The 19,000-nt window shown below is 35.3% G+C and overlaps 1 protein-coding gene across 9 annotated transcripts in view; it reads right to left on the bottom strand.

The window, feature by feature from the left end:
• The window catches only part of LOC111550158 (cadherin-like and PC-esterase domain-containing protein 1), a 304,071-nt gene that overhangs the window by 143,214 nt on the left and 141,857 nt on the right, over positions 1-19,000 (bottom strand). For 7 of the 9 annotated variants that reach the window (XM_026454346.1, XM_023223426.2, XM_023223430.2 and 4 more), the window contains 2 exons: positions 15,148-15,337; positions 14,016-14,184 (listed from right to left, as the gene is read on the bottom strand). In XM_026454346.1, coding sequence (XP_026310131.1) covers positions 14,016-14,184; positions 15,148-15,337 — 359 coding nt within the window. The remainder of the gene's footprint in view (positions 1-14,015; positions 14,185-15,147; positions 15,338-19,000) is intronic. The other 2 variants (XM_023223423.2, XM_023223425.2) reach the window with 1 other exon arrangement.

Raw genomic sequence — 19,000 nt, 5'->3', positions numbered from 1 at the left:
GATCTTTTACTCATTTTAAAATCAGAATTTTTTTTTTTTTTTTTTTTTTTTTGCTGTTGAGTTGTTTGAGTTCCTTACATATTTTAGCTATTGAATCCTTGTTATATGGACATTTTGCAAGGAGTTTCTCCCATTTTGTAGGTTATCTCTTCTCTTTGTTGTTTTCTTTGCTGTGCAGCAGCTTTTTAGCTTGATGCAATCCTGATTGTCTAATTTTGCTTTGGTTGTCTGGGGTTTTAAGGTCTTATACAAAAAATCTTTGCTCAGACTAATTTTCTGGAGCACTTTTCCAATTTTTTCTTCTGCTAGTTTTATAGTTTCAGATTTCAGATTTAAGCCTTTAATGCATTTTGATTTTTGTGTATGAGAAATAGGGGTCTAGTTTTATTTGTCTGCAGAGAGTTATCCAGTTTTCCCAGCACCATTTATTGAAAAGACTGTCCTTTCCCCATTATATGTTCGTGGCATCTTAAGTGAAAGTGAATTGGCTGTAAATGCATGGATTATAGTTGGGTTTTCTATTCTGCTCCATTGGTCTACACGTATGTTTTTACACCAGTATTATGATGTGTTTGTTACTATAGCTTTGTAGTTAATTTTGAAGTCATGTAGTGTGATGTCTCCAGTTTTGTTCCTTTTACCAAGTATTGCTTTGGCTATTCAGAATCCTTTTTGGTTTCATACACCTTTTAGGATTGTTTCTCTATTTCTGTGAAGAATGTCGTTGGTATTTTAATTGGGATTACATTGAATCTGTAAATTGTTTTGGGAAATATTGTAATTTTAACAATATTAATTCCTCCAATCCATGAGCATGGAATGTCTTTCCATTTTTTTGTGACCTCCTTTATCAGAGTTTTATAGTTTTCTTTGTACAGATCTTTCATTTCTTTAGATTGATTCCTAGTTATGTTATATTTTTTTGTAGCTGTTATAAACGGGGGTGCCTTCTTGATTTCATTTTCAGGTTGTTTGCTGTTGGCATATACAAATGCCATTGATTTTTTTATGTTGATTTTGTACCCTGCAACGTAACTGAAGTTCTTTATCAACGTAAGTTTTTTGATAGAGTATTTAGGATTTTCTAGGTATAAGATCATGTCGTCTGTGAACACAAATCAATAAACATGATACATTATATTAACATAATCAAGAATGAAAACCACATTATTTCAATGCTGAAAAAGCATTTGATAAAATTCAACATCTCTAGGCTGGGCGCGGTGGCTCATGCCTGTAATCCCAGCACTTTGGGAGGCCAAGGCGGGAGGATCACGAGGTCAGGAGATCGAGACCATCCTGGCCAACATGATGAACACCTGTCTCTACTAAAAATAATAAAATTAGCTGGGCGTGGTGGTACGTGCCTGTAATCCCAGCTACTGAGGAGGCTGACTCAGGAGAATCTCTTGAACCAGGGAGCTGGAGGTTGTAGTGAGCCAAGATTGCACCACTGCTCCAAAGCCTGGTGACAGAACAAGACTCTGTCTCAAAAAAATAAATAAATAAATAAAAATAAAAATAAAATAAAAAATAAAAAAATTCAACATCTTTTTATGATAAAAATCCTTATCAAAATGTATATAGAATGAATATACCTCAAAATAATCAAGGCCATGTATGACAAGCCCACAGCTAACATTGTACTGAACAGAAAATTTAAAGGCCTTTTCTCTAAGGACTAGAACAAGACAAGGATGCCCACTTTTACCACTTTTATTTAATGTAATTCTGGAAGTCCTGGTCTCAGCAATTAGGCAAGAGAAAGAAATAAAGGGCATCCAAGTTAGAAAGGAAGAGAGATCACTTTTTACTGTGATGCACAATTTACTGGAGAGTTAAACTCCTCATATGGAGATGATTAGTGTCAGTTGACATCTTACATGGATACTTGCAACACTTGAGCTCACTGCAATAACCCGCTACAAAATTATTACAGTAGCACAGTACATACTACAGTTCCTTCTATGCAGTTTTAATTTAATACTTCATCTTCACATTTGTTTATATTTCTCTGGACTGGGAATGGCACCATGTATGGTCTATAAGGGTTTCGTACATTTTGATACATTTTAACTTTGTATAACAGATTTGTATATATTTTATGGCAGTAAGTGATAAAATAGACTAGGATCTACACGTTTTATGTATTAATGACATACCTAACTTTTTCTTGCTTTGTGATGATTCTAGGCCAGACGGATTGTGAGTTTTTTCAAATTGTCTCAAAATCTTCAAAAATGTTTTCAATACATTTATTTTAAAAAATCCGTTTGCAAGTACATCCATGTAATGGAATCCTGTGTTATGCAATGGTCACCTGTACTTACTTTAACAATCTTGTTTTGGTATATCATAGAGTGGCTTATAGCTTGTAATTAGCAGTGCTCTGGAACCAGGATGTCTGGGTTCAAAAATGGTTTCTGCTACTTACAAGCTATGTGACCTTGGCAAGTTCATTGTGCCTCCATTTCTCCATCTGTGAAATGGGAATTATTAAAGTATCTACCTTTTAAGTGTTTGGTTTAGTTTTGAGAGTTGAGTTAGTAAGTGGAAAACCTAGCACACAATAAGTGCTAAATAATTATCAGATGCAGTGCATCTCAATCTTCTCAGGAGGGACAATTCTCTAATCTGTGAAGATGTATTAGCATTTGGGAAATATCTAAAAGTCATTTGGAATAAAATGTGGTTTCAAAAAAGTGAGGAAGAGTTTAGCAGTTTTTGTTGAAATCATGTAGGCTAAGACACATTTTCTCACTTAGTTTATTATAATATATGAACAAGTTTATAGTCTTTTAGAATACTAGTATTTTTTAGAGATCATAGATACAAAATAATTAAATTACATTATGGTTATGCCTCATTCCTGATAAAACATAGGTAATATCTTTATCCTTTGCTACTAATTTATTAAAACAGCACAGAGAACATTGATCCCCTCATCCTTATCCTTAATGGAATCCACCAAATGAAATCTGTGAAAGATGTTTCTGGTTTCAACAAAGAAATATTTTCTCTCTTATTGTTAAATAATTCTTGAATTCCCAGTCTCTCAGCTGAGACTGCTATTAAAATTAAATTCACCATTAAACATGCAACTGTCAAAATTAAAATACATGTTTAAGGCAAAATTTATACTCAATTCTGAAATGTTTGTAATCACATTCATTACAAAAATGTACTGTGTAATTTAGCACAGGTGATTCATGCTGCAAAGTCCTTCATATTTTTGCATCTTATTAAATCTAAACTTAAATATAAGAAATTTGAAAATCTCCAATACATTTTACTAGACTTCAATGGAAAAATAAAATTTGATATTTTAAACTTTCCTCTTATGCCAACCTGAAGACATATTTATTTATCTCTTTTAAAATATATATTTTGCAAACATGGATACTGGACTCTTTATGTTCCCAGGCACTGTTCCAAGATCTTCACAATATTAACTCAATTTTTCCTTAAAAACTCCCTTAGAGCATCAGTATCATTACTATCCATGTATGACAGATGAGAAATTGTCCAAAGTCTCTGACAACTAAGGGTTGAGCTGTGACTCAAATCTAGACAATATAAATAGTATTTTGATCAAAGTATTTAAGAGGGATTATTTCACTCAAAGAAAATGTCTCCCTCCCTGTTATTTCTTAAACCTTTGAAACCTGGGTCTCTTAATTTTATCAAGAATTTAATTTTAAAATAATTTGTCAGGTCAAGAAGCCCACATGCAACATTTATTTTCCAAACCATTAGGTCTGGAAAGATCATCTTCAAGCATGTGGAGGGGTGGGGAGCTGGGGGATGTGGAGGAGGTAAAAACCCAGCAAACACAGTGAACGTCTGTACCACATTGCTAAAGAATGAGGTCCTGAGAGCTGGAGGGCACTGGGTAGGGGCCTGCTCTGCTTTGAAGAATGAAGTCATGCTCAATGTTTTAAACTCATCAGTCCTGCCTATAAAAGAGTGTGGGTGAAAAAGAAAAAAGACAAATTAGCATCATTTTCAAAAGAAGTTAAATATGTCAGGTGGTAAAGTGTCCTAATTCTGTCTTCAGCGAACATATATCAAACCAGCCTGTAGTTAGTTCTGCAATCAGTGAAACCATCTGCAAGGAATACTCCATCCCCCATTCTTGTTCCTACAACACATGCCTATTGAAGGAAATGTCACAGTTAGTCAAATGCATGTGGAAATTTTCTCAGCATTACCTAATTGAAACACTGGGCCAACCTTTCTTTGAACAAAAAACAATTTGTTATAGCCTGCTGAAAGAAAGCACACCAATGGCTTTAACTAATGAGGACAATATAAATAGTCCAAATGATATACTGTTCAATTTCTCTGGGTTTTCAGGAGCACCACTGCCTACATCTCATAACCACTTTGTGAGTCTGTAAGAAGACAGCGAGGGCTAGTAGCCTTTTATGGATATTTATTTTTAAGGCAAATATTAGATTTGGTGGCAATTTGCTTTGAGAAATATAACAATTGCTGATTCAGATTGTGCTAATACAGATCATTGAAAAAGCACACGATTCCCAAATGTTATATTGTTAAATAGACACTAATTTCCTTATCATTAAAACTACAAATGAAACAATGTGTATAAATGGTGCAGTTGCTGGAACAAAGCAGGTCCTCAATAAAGTGAATTATAATCATGTATATTTTATGCCAGAAATGAAACTATCCTTATTATGTGTGTCACTGCTAGTAATATTCTGCTTTAGATTGTGAGTTACTAGGTTAGGAATTTTTACCTGGGACTTTTCATACCTCTGACATGGTATACAGCATTGAGTATATATATGTACATTATTTCTTGAGACAAAGGGTCAAAAGTTTCATCAGACATTCTAAGAGGCACATTGCCTCCTCCAAAATGTTAAGAACCACTGGCCCAGATGAATCATTTGCTTTAACTTATACTATATAGAACCAAACTTTGTTGTTTGATAAAGCCAAAAATATCTTTAAAAAAATAATAAATTGGTCAGGCACTGTGGCTCACGCCTGTAATCCCAGCACTTTGGGAGGCCGAGGTGGGCAGATCACAAGGTCAGGAGTTTGAGACCAGCCTGGCCAAAATGGCAAACCCCTGTCTCTACTACAATTACAAAAATTAGCCAGGTGTGGTGGCAGGGGCCTGTCATCCCAGCTACTTGAGAGGCTGAAGCAGGAGAATCGCTTGACCCCAGAAGGTGGAGATTGCAGTGAGCCAAGACTGTGCCATTGCACTCCAGCCTGGGTGACAGAGTGAAACTCCATCTCAAATAATAATAATAATAACAATAATAATAATAGTTTTAGACTTGGTTTGGCTGTGGGAAAAGGACTTATAAAAATGCCCAACCTGAGGCTGCAGAGAAAAGGAAATACTTATCCTGTTGGTGGGAGTGTAAATTAGCTCAGCCACTGTGGAAGACAGTTTGGAGATTTCTTAAAGATGTTAAAACAAAATTACCAATTGACCCAACAATACCATTACTAGACATATATCCAAAAGAAAAATCATTCTACCAAAAAGACACATGCAGTTGTATGTTCATCGCAGTGCTATTCACAATAGCAAAGACATGGAATCAACCTAGATGCACATCTACAGTGAAATGGATAAAGAACATGTGGTGCATATACACCATGTGGAACACTACACAGCCATAAAAAAGAATGAAATCATGTCCTTTGCAACATGGGTGCAGCTGGAGGCTATCATCCTAAGGGAATTGATGCAGGAACAAAAAACCAAATACCACATATTCTCACTTATAAGTGGGAGCTAAACATTGGGCACACATGGACATGAAGATGGCAATGATAGACAATACTAGATGGAGGAGAAAGGGAGGGAGGCAAGCGTTGAAAAACTACCTCTTTGGTACTATGCTCACTACCTGGGTGATGGGTTCAATTGTACCCCAAACCTCAGTATCACACAACATACTCATGTAAGAAACACTGCACAGGTATCCCCGAATCTAAAATAAAAGCTGAAATTATGAAAACAAAATGCCTAACCTTGTACCTAAGATCTCTTCTCTCACCACCATCCTCGCTATGCTGGTACATACCTTTGCTTGACTTAGTTTGGCTTGTAAAATGGGGAAGGAAATATAGAAAGAGAGATAAAAGATAAAATTTTGGAGCAATTAAAGCCCATAAAGACATGGGCATCAGGGACTGGCATTACCAAAAAGAGGTTCCCTCTACTTCTCTTTTAGCCACAACCTCTTTCAACGTTTCAAATGTCACATTGGAAATCCAGCTACTCAAGCAGAATATTTTAGGAAAAATACTCTCAGGGTTCCTTTCTATTTCTATGTCCAATTCAGAAATCAGAAGACAAATTCTTATAATGTCAAAACATAAACTTGAAGCAACAATGATGGAATATTGAAGAAGGCAGTACTTAGAGAAACTTCTCTGGATGCTGTCAGAAGCTAGGAAGACCCAATTCTCCTGCACATTGTATTGGCCCTGCTGTTCTGCTGGGTGGCAAAAGTTTGCTTCTTCTAGCAGAGGAAGCAGATGTGAGTTGGAGAAACATGCAAAACAAATGTGCTGAGCCAAAGTTTTTATTTAAATGATAATCTATCGATCATAAGTGGCATGACCTCATGAGGTGAGTGTTTAACATGACTCTTTTTCATCAACACAAAAGGTAATTTATATAAGTGCTGAAACAGATCATGATTGAAAGAACATGCTACTCTGATCTTTGCTTGCTTTATAAGAAAACTGAATGTTAAACCAAACCTCCCAAGCCTTGGATGTATGCAAATGCTTCCTGGCCACTGGGGAGGTCTATGCATTCAGAATGTCTCTGTGCACCTGCTGCTCATGAAAATAACATTTTGCTTCCCTAGGTGCTTTGTGGGCTCTTGGTAAATGATGGCAAAGGATGGCTCACTGGTAAAGGATGGCTCAGGCCATGGACAAATAATCTGAAATACCTGCAAATGTTAGGCATTTAAATCAAGGGCACTTAACAAGACTTGAAAGGATGCCGACAGCCCAGGTCATTTGATATTGAAGTAGGTGCCACTGCTAAAGATCTCTTAGAGTGAAATGGAAGAATAGAACCAACTTCTCTATTAGGCACAGCAGCCACAGTGCGTACCACATGTGAAATTTTTAGAGGCCCCCAAATTTTTACTTTCTTTAAAAGCAGAAAAAAAAACTTTTCAGTCAGAGAAGATAGTCTACATCTGTAATAAAAATATATTTGTCTTTATATCAACACTATTGAATGTAATATTTATTTATTTATTTATTTATCAGAACAAAGGGTCTACAAAGGCAAAAGTGACTAGGACCCACAAATGTCAGGAATACAATCTATGGAGCAGCTCAGTCCACTCAATCTCATTTCTAACTCCCAACCAGTTCTTATCTCTATTCCCCAATTCCCAACAAGTTCTTCCTGTCTGGAATCTTCCGTATTATCTGCTCCTATTTCTTTAGTTGTTCTCTTTCTTCCTCGATTTGAAGTCAGCAAGACCCATATTCAAACCCCACCTTTACTAATTATCTATTTCATAGAAAGGGTTGACAAGATTTCTAACCTTTCTAAAGCCTTAGTTTCTCCATATGTTAAAAAATAACAGGAGGATTAAAAATCACCTGTATTCAAGGTTGGGGTAAACACTAAATAAGGCCAGAAGGTAAAGTGCCTAACATAATGCCTGGCACATAACATAAGTTCTACAAATGCTGCATTGCTGTTACACTTACTACCTCAGCTGCTGCTGTTGCTGCTATTGTATTCCCCTGCAGCACATAGCATATTTCTCAGAACAAAGTGCATAGCGGGTACTTAATAAGCATTACTAGTTGAGAGCATTTCACTATAGCACATATTGTATTGTTAAAAAATTAAATCATATTCCTGTGGTAAGCTGAAGTAGGCAAGGTAACTAATAACCATTAAAATCGGTATTTAATTGTCAGTACAACTTTGGAAACTCATTGGTTTTTGTTAAATGATTATTGATAAATGCACTCCCTATTCTCTTATTATGGATATTTGCTATTAGATACCTATCACTTGAGCTATTTTATAATAGCCTCTATGGTGTTGGAAGGGTACAAAAAATAAATGAGTTCTAAACTATTTCAAAATACCATAACTGAAGTCATTCACACGTCATTTAATATCTCAGAAACTAGATGGCTAATTGATTTTTTAAAAATAAGTCATTAAATGCCAGTTTCAAATGTGTAGCTAAATGCTAGAGAATTTTTTAAATATGATTTTCTCCTTTCTTGGTATGATCTGTTTTAAAATGAAAGCTGTTTCAAACAGATCTGTGAAACGTAGTCTCCAGGCTTCTCCTGTATATAACCTTTCTGTAGCTTTTATTTATGACTCTATTCTGGTGCAACATTTTGAGGGCAAAATGAATATGACACCATAGATCATCTGTACAAATCAACTTGTGTAAATATCATATTGTTCTCCATGTCAAATTTTTTTGATTTGGAAATGGATATTAAAAGAAATGTTCCCCTATATGTATAGAAATTTTCTTATAACATAAGTATAGTTTATTAATTCCTAAACATGACATATTCTAGCCACAATAACAGCTTATTAATTTCTAAATCTGTCTTCCTAACAGCAAAACATTATACTGTTTATGGGTAAATCAAAATGAAATAACAGACTCATTATATTATATGATGTTTTATGTTTTATTAACAATTTTTTCTGTAATGGAATGCACATTTCTGATTGTAATAATTACATTGAACAGAAAAGAAGGCAGATTAACAAATAGAATAAAGAGCTGTCAGAATAGTATCACTGTGTGCAGAAATGATTTAGAATACAAAGATGAAAGATAAGAATGATTCTCCAACACACAACATTGAAGGATTACTCACAAATTATTCACACTCCTAGTAAACACATAGGACAGTAGAAAAACAGAAACCCACTTGTCTAAACCAGTGATTCTCAATCACAGTTGACTTTGTCCCTCAAGAGACATTTGGCAATGTCTGAAGACATTTTTGGTTGACACATCTTGGGGAGGGGGGTTGCTACAGGAATCTAGCGGATAGAGGCCAAGAGTGCTGCCAAACATCCCACAATAAAGAGAATAACTTCTCTGGAACAAAGAAATATCCAGCTTCAAATGTCAATAGTGCTGAGATTGAGAAACTCTAGTCCCAGTCTGGTTATATATTATGTAAATTAACTCTTTCTCTTTCACTGGTAATAACTAAACTAAGAGCTAATTAAACTAAGAGCTGTCTCTGGGACAATCATATACAAATTCTAATTAGCATAAGAATAATTAAAATATAGACATTAAATAAACTCAAATAGTTCATTATGGTTAAGTAGGTACTTAACAATGTTTGATAAAATGTCTATTACTAAATTAATCAAATTATCTTACTAGTTATCAAAATGTTGTTGAAATTGATTTTTTAATTGACTGGTATGCTTTATCTTTGCTTACTCTGCCATGTTAGTCTTTTGGCAAAACAGTAACATGCAGAGTCGATGCTCTGAAGGTAAGAGAATAGGGAAAGGAGAAATTAGGAGGCTTGATTAATCTTAAATTAATTTCTTCTTCTTTGGTTATTTGGAAGTGGATGGTCTTTTAAGTGTGCTGTAGCTTGAATGTCCCCAAAATTCATGTGTTGAAATTTAATCCCCATTGTGATGGTATTAAGATTTTTAGGATGTGATTAAATCATGAGAGTTCCACTCTCATAAATGGATTAGTGCCTTATAAAAATGCTGGAGGGAACTACTTTGGACCCTTTTGCTGCCCTTTGCATCTTTCCCCATTTGAGGACATAGAATTTTCCCTTTTTGCTCATTTCCCCCTTCCACCATGTGAGGATGCATCATGAAGAACCTCACCAGACACCAAAGGCCAGTGCTTTGATTTTTGGACTTTCCAGACGCCACAACTAAAGGAAATAAATTTCTGTTCTTTATAAACTACCTAGTCTCAAGTATTTTGTTAGAGCAGCACAAACAGATTAACAGAATGTTTACTGAAAATTTAATAATGGGGTTCATTAGGCCAAAATCTAATTTGAAATGTAGGGAGAAATTATAATTTTTCCCTTTGATCTATAAATAAAATTTAATGAAAGTTTAGTTCATTTTCCTTTAGATTTGCCTGCATAGGCTTGGGGGATTGAAATGGAACAGCTTGTCATTTAAACTGCAATAGTTTGACTCTAGAAATCAACCCTACAAATATTGTGAGGACATTGTGGTTGTTGACAGAAAACAAAACAAAACAAAACGAAAAAAGGACAGCTTGTAAAACTAAAAATTTGTAAGTCTCATGATGTATATCTGCTTAGCTATTAATTTGAAACCTAAACACACGAATGAGATTAAATATAAAAGAGAAATAATAGAAAAGTCTATGGGTTAGAATTTTAAGTAGAATCTATGGTGAGAACATTTACCCCTGCTGTTGACTTCTCCCAGCTCATGAAGCCACTTGTGCCCAGTAAAGTATCTAAAGCAGTCCACATTATTCATGCCACATTTTTCTGTTCACTCATTTGACACTTTCTAAAAAGTACTAGTGCTTATCAGATAGTTTTCCATGTTACAAAATATAACACTTGCTGTGGGACCACACATAAACTTTAAATTAAGACCTTGTGGAAATGATTCTTACAAAATTACCAACATACTTTTCTGCAATCATTTGTAGGATTCATCCCACAAGAGTTTTCTAATATTTTTCTTGATGATATACTAACATTTTTCTGACATAATCTATTCTTTTTTTTTTGTATTATTATACTTTAAGTTCTAGGGTACAGGTAATGGCATGATAATTAACTTGTTTCTGATCAATACAACATTGGAGAAACAAGTCATGGAAGAAAGGAATATATATCTTTCCCACCAATCTTTTTTCTTAATTTGTTGAGGTATAATTTATATGCAGTATACAAAATTTTATACATATACACACAAATACACATGCATATTTTATATATTATATAATTTTAAACAGTAGATTGCAAAAATCTCAAGTGTACAATTAAATTTTTATCTATATAACACCTAGCTATATATGACACATCTTGGGGAGGGGGGTTGCTACAGGAATCTAGCGGATAGAGGCCAAGAGTGCTGCCAAACAAACCACCACCCAGATTAAGATATAGGACATTTGCCCAAAAAGTTCTCTCATGCTTAGTGGTACCCATAGCTTCTAGGTAACTGCTGTTCTGACTTCTATAAACATAGATTAGTTTTGCTTATTCTTGAACTTCATATAAGTGAAATACAGTATTTCTTTATATATCTGGCTTCTTTTAAATTTTTTTAATTGTTGTGGATACCTAATAGTTGTACATATTTATGGGATACATGTGATATTTTGATACAAGTATACAATGTGTAATGATCAAATCAGAGTAATTGGGATATCTATCACCTCAAGTATTTGTCATTTCTTTGTGTTAGGAACATTCCAATTCCACTCTTCTAGTTGTTTTGAAATATACCATGAATTACTGCTAACTACAGTTGCCCTGTTACACTATTGAACGTTAGACTTTATTCCTTCTATTTGGGTTTTTTTGTGCCCATTAACATCTGCTCTTCATCCCACCCTCTCCACTGCCCTACTCAGCCTATGGTTAAGCAGCATTCTATTCTTTATTTCCATGGTATCCACTTGTCTTTAGCTCCCACATATGACTGAGAACATGCGATATTTGTCTATTTGTTCCTGACTTATTTCACTTAATATAATATCCTCCAGTTTTATCCATGCAGTTACAAATGATAGGATTTCATTTTTTATGGCTGAGTAATACACCATTGTATATATGTACCACATTTTCTTCATCCATTCATCCATTGATGGACACTTAAGTTGATTCCGTATCTTGGCTATTGTGAATAATGCTGCAACAAACACGGGAATGCAGTTATCTCTTCAATATACTGATTTCCCTTACTTTGGAAATATACTCAGCAGTGGGACTGCTGAATTATACAGTAGTTGTATTTTTAGCTTTTTGAGAAACCTCGATACTGGTCTCCATAGTGGCTGTACTAATTTCCCACCAACAGAGTACAAGGGTTCCCTTTTCTCCACATCCTTGCCAGCGTTCATTATTGATGTCTGGCTTGTTTTTCTGAATGCAAGGTTTTGAAGATTCTTTCATATTTGTGTGTATCTGTACTTCATTTATTTTTAATGCCCCAATAATATAATATTGGATGTTTTTCCTTTCTTACTGAATTATTTTCAGCTTTTCGCTACTATGAATAAAACCAATATGAAGATTTTGTGTACGTGTGTCTTTTCATGGGCATATGACTTCCTTTATCTTAGGTGTATAGCTAGAAGGACTGCTGAGTCATTTATATGTATTTAGCTTTGGTGGATACTGCCAAAGTTCTCCAACGTGGTCAAACATTTCACACTTCTCCCCGCAATGTATGAAAAAAAAAAAAAAGCTCCACCAAAAAGGGTAAGAATATTTAGTTTTGAAATAATTATACACACATAAACATACACAAATATACAAAAGCACACCTCCCTCTAAGTTTTTGTTTATTTTTTAAAACATTTTTGGTGTGGCTATATTATTTGTCCTTCAATTCAGAAGCAGGTTGAGACAGCAATCCAAATAAAGCCAATTGAAAGGTCAAAACCTGAGAGGAACATATTTTAAAGTCTTCTCCATAGTGTAGACCAGTGTGTCCTCAAATCTATCCCACAAAAAATATTAATAGCTATTCTATTAAAGCCATATCAGATAAGTTTGGAAATGAAGCACCCTATATATTTTCCATACTATAAATGAATCACTATTTAAATTCGTATATTAGAGGTTCAGAGAAGTCCTATAGTAAAGACATCTACTTAACTTTGTTTAGCTTATTGCTTCACCAACCAGTGGGTTTATTTGACCATGGAACTCTATTCTACTCTTTGTTAAGTATGCTTATTAATATCTTGGAGAATAACATCTTTGTCTTTCTTTGAATGAATCTTCAGACCAACGTGAAATTCCATTTGATTTAGTGGTAAGTCCTAAATTAGTGATCAGTTTTCCTTAAAAAATAAAAATTATGCCAACCCCTGAGATTTTTAAAGCTCTTGGAAACAGATAAGACAGTGGCGGGGTGATTAATGTGTCTGGCTGTTACATTTATTAAAACAACATGGTAACCATACTATCTATCAAGGCCCAGTCAGCAACACCTCTCTTTTACTAACCATCTATTCTTCAAAGCTCTCAGTAATATTTAATTTGACATGATATATTTACAAGCATACTTTCTGAGTGAATTAGTAGATATGTGATAAAAATACCTATTACTACTTCCCTGGAATCACCTGTAGCAAGGGGTATATGATATGAGGAAGCATACAAAGTTACACATAGGATCCTTAAAAGAGCAAAAATAGGGAAATAGAACAAAGCTGTTAGGGTAACATTCACCCTTCTCCAAAATGAACAAGGTTACAAAATGGTATGTGCTGCTCACAAGAGAAACTATAGCCATGCGAAATGATTACTGTATGAGAAGTGAATGTGAAATATAACTATCCCAAGCAAATTTAGTTTCATTTATCCAGTATCCCATCTGTAAAATAGTTTCATAAATTTTCCTCTTAGTCTTTGAAGTAAATTCTACTAAATCTAGTTTAAAATTTCAAAAGTAGATCCAGGGACAAATCCAAGGAAAATAGCCCAATTCAAAAGGAAAATGTGAAACTGATTTCACAACTAAGTGTGAGTCCTCAGACATTTATTTTGAACATTAACCACAATAAGTCCACTGAACACAATGAGCACAGGGAGTAGCCATCACACTAAAATTACTCACAACGAGGTGCCTTAGATACCTGGCTGGGATTCTCACTCTTTTGAAATGAGACCAGTTTTGATTTCAAAGCATACAATTTCTTGTAATAATTTTCATTTGCCATTTTTCACCCGGGTTAACAGATCGTTTCCAATTCAACCCAAGTGCAAATGTAAACTTCACTTACCTGCACAAAACCACATGCTGTGAAGGCCTCAAATAAGGGCAGACTTGGGCGGTCTTCTCTATAGATGGTGAGTTTGTACGTGATCAGGGTCTCACCGTGTGCTGGAGATTCATCCACCACAAATATTGAGATTTTGTTCATTCCTAAGCCCAGAGGGTAGCTGGCAAACCTGGAGAGAAAGAGGGAGAGAGAAAGAGAGAGAATATGAATAGGGTAAATTTATTCAGCCCAAACTGATTCATATATCAATATTTACTAAATGCCTATTTGAATAAATAACAGGAAAGGTCTATACAATTTCATAAGAAACCTAAAATATGAAAATAAATAAATATCTCTTTCACAGTACTTTACTATGCCAAGAGTGTTCTTTCAGGACAACTTATATCTCCCATAAATTAAAGCAAAGGAAACTAATATTTATTAGTCATCTGACGGGGTCACACATTATCTCATTTAATACAACTAGGATTGTTCCCATTTTAAATATAGAGACCATGACCTAGAACTAGTGAACACATCATTCAAAGTCACATAGAAGAGTCAGGGTTTGGAACCCGGGTTGTCCTGACTTCAATCCTTTCTACTAGACTTGGCTCTCAAGGGTTCCAAGTACATTTCTTTCCCTACAGCATGGAAACATGAGCATCTTCTTTGCTATGGACACAGCACAGAATAAGGTTCTATCTTCTGTTTAAAATTATGAACAAAAGAGTTGCTGACTTTTAAAAGAATCAACAGGAAAAAAAAGCCAATGAGGTTGGGAAAGTTCCTGGTACTGTGTCCACAAATTGTGCACCAATTGGTTTAAGTAATCAATTTTTGAATATTCAAAAACTTGACATATTCAGCAATGTTAAAACATGAAGACAACAATAAGTGAGATTTTTCCTTAATGGATCTTCTCTATATTTCATATAACAAGATCCTTTCTTGTTAAAATATCGTTACAAAGATGAGCTTCAAAGGTTGCCGATCTTTTTAAAAAAACATGAGAAGGGGAAAGTTCACACCCTGGCAATCTTTCCACTGATCTTATGAATCAGCTTTTCTGAACCACTTTCAAAGTTTACATCAAATGTCTGCTTCCCAGTAGGGTGTCTCAACACAGCCCCAGTCAACATCCTCATACCTTGGCCCTGCCTGCTCGTACAGGTGCACCTTGCACTGACACTTAGGAGTCTCCACTCCAATTGTCACTGTTACCACATCAAATGGGACTTCAGAGTAATAATCTTTGATCTTTGGATTAAAGTCGGGATTTAGTTCCAAATGCGGATGTGTGAAGATCTGCTTGATATGACATGGTGTGTTTTTATCTGCTAAAAAAACAAAAACAATGACAAAGACAACTGTGAAGTGGGTAAATATCTTTAAAGAATATATGATTAGGTTTTTCTTTTTCTGTTTCCTTTGAACAATTTCAGTGATCCCTGCTGACTTTCCCATCAGTACCCTGATCATACTTGATTTGTGGCTGCAGCTGGCTTTTCAATTCATCAGATTTTGTAGAATTTGCCTCATAGAACAGCTGTTGACTTTAGTTGGTGTTATATAGAGGGCATTTTCTGCTCAGCCCTTGAAACTTTAAAGGCACAGAAGGTGGGAAAATGTCTCTCCTGTGGATTGATAACATTTTCGTGATATTTACTGCATATATCAAGCAACTGTGTAAGTGGGAGTGATGGCTCTGTGGGATGGCAGCAGAAGGGGACCAGCAAGGAATGAGGAAAATTTATTAATGTGGAGTGTCATTGAAATGCCATTTGATTGATATGGTATCTTATAGGCAGCGTGGGGCAAAGACTGCAAGCTCCAGTATTATACAAAACAGACACAAAAACAAGGGCATCCTGAAACTGCTCCTTCTCAGGCCACCTTACTTGGGAAAGTACCATAAAGTATAAGAAGGAAATACTATACTCTGCTCCATCCTGTCATAGAACCTAGAACATTACTACATACCATTGATTGAGTCATTAAAAAAATCTTTCTCTTTGTTAGCCCAATTGTTTACAGCTTTATTTCAGTGACAAAAAGAAGAAAAATAGCTTTATAGGCACATACTCCAGCTACTGTTATGTTATATTCAATGTTAATGTTTAGAATAAACAAATTACCCAAAAGGTTAACAAAATGTTTTTCAAAGACATGTCAAGGAGTATTTCATTCTATCAATACTTTCCAATTGTCAACAAAATACCAACAAAGGTAAACATAGAAAATTCTATAAAAATCAGTAAAATGAAAGTATCTTGGTGTTTCCTTACATAAAACATCCAGTGACATTTAACATGGCAACAAAAAAAGATAACACAGAATTTGCTACAGGAAGCTATAAAACTGAACTTAGAGAAAGGAGATTATTTTATTAACTGTTGTGTTTATTAACTGTATCCTCTGCTTTTACATAGCTATAATATTGATTTTCCTAAAATCAAATCTGACGATTTGTCTTCCATTCTTTAGTGGTTTCTCATAATTTCCAGAGTCAAGTCCAAGCTCCCAATAAGGCAAACAAGGCATTTCTCAAGCCGTTCCTTGTCTTGCTCTCCAGCTGCATTGCCCATTATGCCCAGACTTTGTGCTTCAACAAGACCAAAATTTTTATTTTTCTTTGATGGACATGGAGGTGCACCACCAAATCCATGATGATGGGTGCCACTAACCCACATGGATGCTTCATTCTAGTTCTGGGGACTAGGTCTCTGTATAGCTCCCATTATGGACTAAAACAATTAAAGGAAAAATGAAAAAAAACCCTACATATTTCTGGCCTATATAGTTTTCTCAGGCTATGGAAGAAAAACAAATGCAGGTATAAATTATGAACAATAATACAATAGATATACTGTAATTTTATTTCATAAAAAAGTCTTAGTAAAAAATAAATAACTGGTAATGTTGGTTGAATAACTCATTGAATTGGGTAAACTGTCTGCTTCATTAATTTTACTTGCTATTTGACCTAATGATCAACCAAATATAGTATCTGGCTGATAGATGTAGGTGGACTGCATCTATAATTTCAATGATGCTAATAGCCTCTGAAATTTTCTTATAATAAAAAAGAAAAAAGAATGAAGGCAGAAATTGTTTTTATTAGAAGTCATTCTGTAAAGGACCACAGTTTTTAATTCAAATTCAACCACTTATCAATAATACATTCTTTTTTCATCGAAGTTTTTTCTCCAGTATTTTCTCTGTTAAAGACCCTGAGATAAGGACAATAAAAAGAGGATATTATTAATCATGAGATTTGATTCAAATGGCTGCAAACCTAACATAACATTAAACAAGCTGGAGTTGAGTTATGGGCTGTGCTTTGGAAATGACCATTGCTCAGGCACAAAGAGAATATAAACAGTTGCACTTTTCTGCTCAGAACTTGCTAAGTGAATAACAAAAAGGAAGATCTTTTTTCAAAACCAAACATAGAAGATGTGCTTTAACTTAATAGGATATATTTTTATAAAGATTCCCTGAGAGTTAATTTCCCTGCAGTTTGTACTTTCACTTAATAGTCACAGTTTTCAAGAGGGTCTGCCCTCCATAGAAACTGAAACAGCCCTAGATGACAGGAAATAAATGTGCAATCGTTCTCTTCAGCAAGTGCTTACTTTTGGTTTCATCAGAAAGTCTCCACCTCTGGTGTGAGCACTATTTCCTAAACCCCTGTCTGAAAGCTGATTTAGTTCTGACATCATCTTCCACTGAAGTATCAGTGTTGCCGCCTACAAACACCTGGTGTTTGGTTGGCATCTTTCCCATCCCAGTCTCAACTTGTCTCAGGCCAGCTTACCTGAGATCTACAGAGAACTCAGCACGAGGTTCAGTGGTAGCAGCCTGCTTAATCTATTCGGCAAGTATATATGGGAAAGCTGTTTGAAGTTTTGGTTGCTTTTAATGGATTTCTTTTAACCACAGAATTTGATTGCCCTCTTAAGGAACAATCATAACTCATATTGAACATGAGAAAGCCTAGACTCTTAAAGATAATCCCACCTGTTCTGAGGCATCCTCACATTATTTTTTAAATCTTATTTTATACCATAAAAGCAGGAAGATTAATTACTAAAGATCCAGGCAGGACTAATTTTTTTTTTTTTTTTTTTTTTGAGACGGAGTGTCGCTCTGTCACCCGGGCTGGAGTGCAGTGGCCGGATCTCAGCTCACTGCAAGCTCCGCCTCCTGGGTTTACGCCATTCTCTTGCCTCAGCCTCCCGAGTAGCTGGGACTACAGGCGCCCGCCACCTCGCCCGGCTAGTTTTTTTTTTGTATTTTTTTAGTAGAGACGGGGTTTCACCGTGTTAGCCAGGATGGTCTCGATCTCCTGACCTCGTGATCCGCCCGTCTCGGCCTCCCAAAGTGCTGGGATTACAGGCTTGAGCCACCATGCCCGGCCAGGACTAATTTTTATCAGCATAAAAACATGAACGAAGTTAAAGAGCCTATCTAACATATTCACATTATCTACACCATATTACCTGGGAACTGGGGCGGGGGGAAAAAGTGAGATCGTCCAGTGCAATCCTTTCATTTTACAAATGAGAAAATAGAAGGCCAAGGAGGCGGAGTGGCTTTCTGGATGTTGCATCTCGCCTTGGGCCTGGCACAGAGTAGACCCTCAACAAGTGTTCATTCTAATTTTGCTCCTAGTTTTCTCACTAGTCCTTTTCCCACCATACTCTAGACAGCAGTTTTCCAGGAGAATGGAGTAGCATGTATTTCTCCGGGGGTAGGAGATTGAGTGGTGACTGCAGGGAAGGAATGGCATAAGTAATACTTGCTATCTTTATTCTCTATTAGCAATACTTTATTTAAAATGTCATTTCTTTAATTGGCTATATATGTTAATTCTATTAAACTATATTATTATCTCAGCCTACCATGAACTTAACAATGCTGATAAAACATCGTGAATGAATTAAATTGCATTTTAGATGATAAAAAGTAGATTTTATTAAATTCAAAGACTTCTATTA

The sequence above is a fragment of the Piliocolobus tephrosceles genome, unplaced genomic scaffold, assembly GCF_002776525.5.
Source record: "Piliocolobus tephrosceles isolate RC106 unplaced genomic scaffold, ASM277652v3 unscaffolded_41, whole genome shotgun sequence".
In the NCBI taxonomy this organism is placed as follows: domain Eukaryota; kingdom Metazoa; phylum Chordata; class Mammalia; order Primates; family Cercopithecidae; genus Piliocolobus; species Piliocolobus tephrosceles.
The sequence above is the reverse complement of the archived record's forward strand: the minus strand, read 5'-3'. Positions and strand labels throughout refer to the sequence as shown.